The 7500-nt window shown below is 52.7% G+C and overlaps 1 protein-coding gene across 7 annotated transcripts in view; it reads left to right on the top strand.

Moving 5' to 3' along the window:
• Positions 1-7500, top strand: part of LOC146363625 (semaphorin-6D-like) — a 111857-nt gene that overhangs the window by 65358 nt on the left and 38999 nt on the right. For 6 of the 7 annotated variants that reach the window (XM_084918748.1, XM_084918745.1, XM_084918744.1 and 3 more), the window contains 5 exons: positions 296-519; positions 733-847; positions 1967-2024; positions 3750-3806; positions 3883-3984. In XM_084918748.1, the coding sequence (XP_084774874.1) occupies positions 366-519; positions 733-847; positions 1967-2024; positions 3750-3806; positions 3883-3984 (486 nt within the window). In that variant the 5' untranslated portion in view covers positions 296-365. Of the gene's footprint in view, positions 1-295; positions 520-732; positions 848-1966; positions 2025-3494; positions 3630-3749; positions 3807-3882; positions 3985-7500 lie in introns of those variants that run through there. The other variant, XM_084918749.1, reaches the window with a different exon arrangement.

Raw genomic sequence — 7500 nt, 5'->3', positions numbered from 1 at the left:
GAGTTGGTGTCGTAAACCACCACCTCTGTTCAAAGATGGTCGCTCACAGTGGACATAGATGCTTCTTTCACTCCTCTTTCAAACCATCTGTCCTCTCTGTCCAACATGTGGACATTAGTGGCCTCGAAAGAGTGACCTTTGACCTTTAGATGCAGATGGACTGCTGAGTCTTGTCCCGTGGAGGTGGCTCTTCTGTGTTGTTCCATGCATGGCACAACATAGAAGAGCTCCTAAGACGGTGAACTCTGACCTCTCTGTCTAACCTTCACCTCTTTCTGTGTCTTTCTCCTGACAGCTGACGTCCGCCATGACCTGCTGACATCACCGTCCCACCGCCCCCTCCTCCTTCCATTTCTTTCCTCGCAATGGCCCTGACCTGTTGGCTGTCGCCATGGCGACCCCCAACCCTGCTGCTGCTGCTGCTGCTGCTGCTGCTCACTCCCTGGTTGCCGGCTGAGTCAGCTTCAACCACGCCCTTCCCCAAAGACCTGGAGCCGATCAGCGTGGTCAGCTCAGAGCGTGAGTATTGCGCGATGGTGATGATGTCGTCCCGCTGTGGTCGTTTCACATCACTATAGCAACCGCTCCTTCATCTTATTGGAGACAATCTATCTCTGCTGTCTTCCTGTTTGTTCTGATTTAACTGACCACGCCCACATTTGTGAGCATGCTCTCCACACACACACACACACACACACACACACACACATTTATGTTTTTGTGCGTTTACAGAGTCGTTTCAGTACCCGGGGTTTCAGGGTTTGCTTCAGGACAACGACACGCTGAGGCTGGGCCTGGACTTCCAGAGGATGCTACGGATCAACCACGTGCTGTACATCGCAGCGAGGTCGGCACGCACGCACGCACACGCACGCACGCTTGTGTGTTTTCAGCAGCTTGAGTAAACTAGTAAACGTGACCTGTGAGGACACATATGTTTTTAGTGACATCATCAAAGATGATTTTGCCGCCTGGACACGCCCACAGGCTCCGTTTTATTGACATAATGCAGCATAAATATCCCAAGAACAATAGTTTCCCGTAGCTGCACACTGCACTGCAGTAGTGAGTCGGTCAGTTGGCTCAACGTGAACATCAAAGTGTTCCTATTAGCTCTAAATCGTTTTAGTCTCTTTAAATGATGAGTTTAAACCTGAGGCTGGAGGAAATCAAAGAGACATTTTTCACGTTTTCTGTCCATAAATTGGTTTTATTGTTGATCCTGAAAATCAAATCCAGCTCAGAGAGCAGCAACAGTCAGGAATGACTCGTGACCACGAACATACCTTTACTCAGTGTTTCCTGCTGTCGGCTGTACTCTGAGAGGATCTTGGTTCCCGTTTGTCACATAAACAGCAGAATGAATATTTCTGGAAACAGGAAGTGACCAATCGGACGTACTTTGGCCTCCGGATGGTTCCAGCCTGCCCAGCTGACGTTTAGCTCTGTGCTGTTAGTTTGCTCAATAAAATATTCAGCCATGAAGTCCGGGGCTGTGAGTAGGACACACACCGCGAAGCCATGGAAGAACCAAAATACTAATTCATTCATTCAGAGCGTCACGAGGACTTTCTGCCACGCAGCAGGTCTTTGTAGAAAGTGCGACGGAAGTTCTTACGTCAGTTTTTTGGAATATCACAATAGCCCTTTGGAGCTTGAGTATTATTAAGATCCCTCACCGTGGCGCAGAGCACAGATCCTACATGAGGATCCGTGTTTTTAGGACACGGCGAAAACGCAACGATCTGAGAATCTGAGGCGAGCCTTTGAAGATGGCCTGAGAGCGGTCTAGACTTCATCACTGAATATGTTTTATCAGAAACATTAGAATCAACAGCAAAATCAATAATAAATAATGAACAGCTGTCAGTGTTCCTGATAGGAAGTGCATCATGGAGGGGTTGGATGGGCAGCACATCGATCGTAGTCCATTAAAGAGGCTGACTCTGAGCTTTGACCTCCGCAGGGATCACGTGTTCGCAGTCAACCTGACGACGGCTTCAGAGGAGTTCGTCCCACAGCTGGTGAGTGCGATCGCTCGGTAAACACACAATGACGTGGCTGCGTGGAGTTGTCGGGGTGTCGCCTCCGAGCGTTCCTCACACGCGGTCTTAGGATAAAATGTTCAAAGACAAATGCAACGATCTGTGAGTGCACATGAAGGCAGTCAGAGCTGTGAGGTGTGGGGCCGAGCATGAAGCTGTTTGAGGTGTAAGACATCAGACCGAGGCTGAGCTGAGCAGACCTCCGAGCAGCTCACTGACAGGACTCCGAGAAGCTCCAAGAGGTTCTTATACATGCGTTTCTGCCTCGTTCACATCACAACACTCACGTGTCAGAGCGTGGGGTTCAGTGTAGTATGTACGTCACCACGCAGTGCTGGACGCCCTGTCACAGCTGGCCCTATCCATGCAGAGTTAAAGGGAGGGGACCGAGGATAGACCTCTGTGGCACTCCACATCACAGTGGGTGTGGAAGAGCATCACCAGCAGCGTCGTGTGAAACAAAAAGTTCATTTCAGAGTGAACTGAGTGAAATGTTCTGCTTCGAGCTCCCTCCTCCTCCCGTCGCTGCAGCTCGTTGTTTTGAAAGCCAAGAAAGAAAAGTTGGTGTGTCAGGCTGCGTGACGATAACCCTCCACGTGGACGCCAAAATGTCCTCCAGAGTGAGAGAGGAGCCAGGTGGAGGTGAGAGATGCTCACGTTCTGTTGGGCAGACAGAAACCGGAGATGTTTCCTTCTCCTCGGCTGGCCGTCAGCGGCGATGATGTCAGCGCTTGCTGCAGCCTTTGGTGCTGATGGGTGTCTGCGTGGACCTGCTGTTGAACGAGTGGGTGTCTGCTCACGGTGCTCGCTGTAAATATCAGCGCGCACAACAAAACTGTGCGTGACGCACAAAGGACGCGCTTCCTTTGATCTGCACACGTCCTCCTGATCAAAGAGAAGAGGTTACGGGGGCTCCTCACGGTAATGGGCCTCCCGGTGCATTGTGGGATGGCGGGCGGCGGCAGCTCTTTGATGTGAGCTGTTACTCTCGTTATCGGTGCTCCGACCTGAGCGGCACGGCGAGGACCACGTCGGTCTGTGTGCGCTTTAATCTGCAATTATGGACTCGTGTTCTCGTCGGGTTTAGCACGTTTTACCACGGCGCCCACCGCGCTGATCGCCCACATCTGTTCTTTTAGGGGGAGAGACGGGAATAATCTGTATCCAGCTGGGATCTAATCCCATTTCTTTAAATCCATCATGAATAAAAGGGTCAATACGCTTTACAGGCGCTGTAGCCCCGCCTCTTTCAAGCTGCAGGCTGGGCTTTTGTCTGTCGAGGTTATCTGTAGGTGTGTTTACATTTTCTGGCATGGTATCAGACCTGTCGACGCTGCCTCTGATGCACGCTGAGTGTGAGTGAAATGATGCTCGCTGCGAGGCTGCACGCTGAGGCGTCCTGTTTCTATTTTAAAACCCAAATCAGCCCAAATAGGTCGCATTTCTCTCAGCCAGAGCGGAGCGATGACTCAGCAGCAGAGAAGTGAAGCACGCTGGGTTATTTTAGCAGGTCTCAGGCGTAGAACGTCGGTGCTGATGGAGAGCGTGAAAAGGTGGCTGTTTGGTGTTGCGGTTGAGACTGAGGTTTGTGTGTGTGAGCTGTTGCTGCTCCGCCTCCTCGCACGCGTGTTCACTTCTAATCAAACCTCTGTCCCCCACATGCTGAGAAAATCACGCCCTCACTTTCCTCTTCCTGTGTTTCAGAAGCTGACGTGGAAGTCCAACGACGTCAGCAAGTGCACGGTCAGAGGGAAGAACAGCGTGAGTTCACCTCCACCTCTGCTTCTGCAGCTCCGTCAGTTTTCCTCACAGTTCTAACTCTGCCTTTGTGTTCCAGGACGAGTGCTACAACTACGTGAAGGTGTTGGTGCCTCGAAATGACGAGACGCTGTTTGCCTGCGGGACCAACGCCTTCAACCCGACCTGCCGAAACTACAAGGTGAGCTTCAGATGGCGGCGCGCTCGGAGCGGGGGACGCGCTCGGAGCGGGGGCGCGCTCGGAGAGGGGGCTTTAAAGAACTCACAGCTGCGTTGTGTCTCTCCTTCTGCAGCTCAATATTAAATTTGATAGCTTTTAAACTGCAGCGTGTCAAGTTCCTCCAGCCCAGAGAGCGCGCTCTTAATTAGACTTTAATTTTATTAATTTTCTTTACGTATTTGGCTGCATGTGGATTATGAGACAGTCAATCATTAAGCAAAGGCAAGCTCATTTTTCCCCTCTTCAGCTTTTTCTTGTGAGTGTTTGAGGGCTGAATTAAAGTCATCCCAATGAGACGTGTTCACCGGATCCTTTCACACAATACTGCACGGACATCAAACCCACTTTACATGGACAGCCCACTTTGACCTTCACTGGACCAGACCAGCCGTTTCTGTGTTTCCTACATGATGAAGAAACTCTGCAGTGAAGAAATAAACGTTTAAACTAGGAGAGAAGGTTCTGCTCGCTCGTTGGCCAGACTGTCCTGTAAATTTCAAACAGAAAGTTGTTTGTTCACGGTGCTTCCCCCGCTGTTGATCCACTTTAAAAAACAGATTTCTAAAGCAGACAGTCAAAAAACAGCAACTTTGATCTACTACATAATTACTTTAGTGTGGGATGAAAGTCCTCAGAGTAGAGCTGTATGAGCCGTAAGAGGAACAGCTCTGAAAGTTCTTAAAATACAAAATATGTCTAAACTATGAGGGGAGGGGCTATGGCTGCGAGCTCTCTGTGAGGTCACAGCTCAGTGGGCTCATATCAGCCTCTAGGTTCAAGTGTGGAATCACTGAGCGGGTGGATGTCGGGTGGGGTTGCACGATGTCGGGTGGATGGTTGCATGATGGTGTGCGTTTAGATGTCAGGCAGTTGGATGTCAGGCTGTTTTATGTCTCGTGGATGTCGGGTGGGGTTGGCACAATGTCGGGCGCTTGGATGTCGGGTGGGGTTGGAACAATGTCGGGCGTTTGGATGTCGGGTGGGGTTGGCACAATGTCGGGCGCTTGGATGTCGGGTGGGGTTGGAACAATGTCGGGCGCTTGGATGTCGGGTGGGGTTGGAACAATGTCGGGCGCTTGGATGTCGGGTGGGGTTGGAACAATGTCGGGCGCTTGGATGTCGGGTGGGGTTGGAACAATGTCGGGCGCTTGGATGTCGGGTGGGGTTGGCACAATGTCGGGCGCTTGGATGCCGGGTGGGGTTGGAACAATGTCGGGCGCTTGGATGTCGGGTGGGGTTGGCACAATGTCGGGCGCTTGGGTGTCGGGTGGGGTTGGAACAATGTCGGGCGTTTGGGTGTCGGGTGGGGTTGGAACAATGTCGGGCGTTTGGGTGTCGGGTGGGGTTGGAACAATGTCGGGCGCTTGGGTGTCGGGTGGGGTTGGAACAATGTCGGGCGCTTGGGTGTCGGGTCGGGTTGGAACAATGTCGGGCGCTTGGGTGTCGGGTGGGGTTGGCACAATGTCGGGCGCTTGGGTGTCGGGTGGGGTTGGAACAATGTCGGGCGTTTGGGTGTCGGGTGGGGTTGGAACAATGTCGGGCGTTTGGGTGTCGGGTGGGGTTGGCACAATGTCGGTCGCTTGGGTGTCGGGTGGGGTTGGCACAATGTCGGGCGCTTGGGTGTCGGGTGGGGTTGGCACAATGTCGGGCGCTTGGGTGTCGGGTGGGGTTGGAACAATGTCGGGCGCTTGGGTGTCGGGTGGGGTTGGCACAATGTCGGGCGCTTGGGTGTCGGGTGGGGATGGAACAATGTCGGGCGTTTGGGTGTCGGGTGGGGTTGGAACAATGTCGGGCGTTTGGGTGTCGGGTGGGGTTGGCACAATGTCGGTCGCTTGGGTGTCGGGTGGGGTTGGCACAGTGTCGGTCGCTTGGGTGTCGGGTGGGGTTGGCACAGTGTCGGGCGCTTGGGTGTCGGGTCGGGTTGGCACAGTGTCGGGCGCTTGGGTGTCGGGTGGGGTTGGAACAGTGTCGGGCGTTTGGGTGTCGGGTGGGGTTGGCACAATGTCGGGCGCTTGGGTGTCGGGTGGGGTTGGAACAGTGTCGGGCGCTTGGGTGTCGGGTGGGGTTGGAACAGTGTCGGGCGCTTGGGTGTCGGGTGGGGTTGGAACAATGTCGGGCGCTTGGGTGTCGGGTGGGGTTGGCACAATGTCGGGCGCTTGGGTGTCGGGTGGGGTTGGCACAATGTCGGGCGCTTGGGTGTCCGGTGGGGTTGGAACAATGTCGGGCGTTTGGGTGTCGGGTGGGGTTGGAACAATGTCGGGCGCTTGGGTGTCGGGTGGGGTTGGCACAATGTCGGGCGCTTGGGTGTCGGGTGGGGTTGGAACAATGTCGGGCGGTTGGGTGTCGGGTGGGGTTGGAACAATGTCGGGCGCTTGGGTGTCGGGTGGGGTTGGAACAATGTCGGGCGTTTGGGTGTCGGGTCGGGTTGGAACAATGTCGGGCGTTTGGGTGTCGGGTCGGGTTGGAACAATGTTGGGTGTTTGGGTGTCGGACAATGGGTTAGGGTGTCGGGTGGGTGGATGTTGGGTGGGTGGGGGTTGCAGAGAGGATGCTGCACTGAAAAGCTGGCAGCTGCTTTGGTCACTCGCAGGTTTCAGGCCCTTTCTCAATTCTCAAGTGAGTCCGTACTCGTGTACTCGGCGAGCACGAACTCACGATTTGTACAATTGGGACACCAGCGTACTTGATGATGTCACAGGTCTGGAGTTTTTACTGCCTCTTAATTTAACTGTGAGTATGTTATGAAGCTCAACTTTAATCACAGCCAAACCGGTTTACTCAGGAACAAATAAAACTGAAATAAACCAAACATTAACATTTAGAAGTGATCTAAGTGACTTATATATCATGTTTAACCTGAGTGGGGGGGTTGTCAACAACGTGCCGGGAGTCCGCTGTTCTCGCCGGCTCTAGTGACCCTCGACCTCGCTGTCTGCTATGTAGCTGGCGGGTCACAGACGTCTCTGAAAACGTCGGAGCACGTTTGGAAATATATGATATCTTGATAAATCGAGCAGATATTTGAAGTTTACACAGAAACATTCTCGCCTGAAAATAACTTAAAGGTTTATTTTATGACCCAGAAAGAGAAATATTTAAAAGTGCTCTTCTGCCATTGCCACGTTTGAGTTTGGGACGAAATGCATTCTGGGATATTTAGCTGTACCAACTAACACACAAGTCACCACCGATGCATGCTCGATAAAACGGGCGGAGCGAGAACACATCCGGGAATTTTTCGCGTTCTCGGCTTGATGCGTACTTTGAATTGGAACAGTACTTGGTCTCCGACTGATGACGTATCACGAGTACACGAGAACGCAAGCACGCACAAGTACGCATGTTGAGACAGGGCCTCAGACTCTCGATCGGCTGCAGTAAAATGTGAAAAAGGATGCAAACAGGAAACGGAGAGTGTCCCCCTTCAAAGTAAAAGTGGTTCCTTTTTGAAACTTGCGGGTGCAGCGGTAAGACAGG

This window comes from Perissodus microlepis, chromosome 22 (assembly GCF_051167445.1).
Source record: "Perissodus microlepis isolate ML-2025 ecotype Zambia chromosome 22, ASM5116744v1, whole genome shotgun sequence".
NCBI lineage: Eukaryota > Metazoa > Chordata > Actinopteri > Cichliformes > Cichlidae > Perissodus > Perissodus microlepis.
Note: the sequence above shows the minus strand (reverse complement) of the source record. Positions and strands in the feature narration are given on the sequence as shown.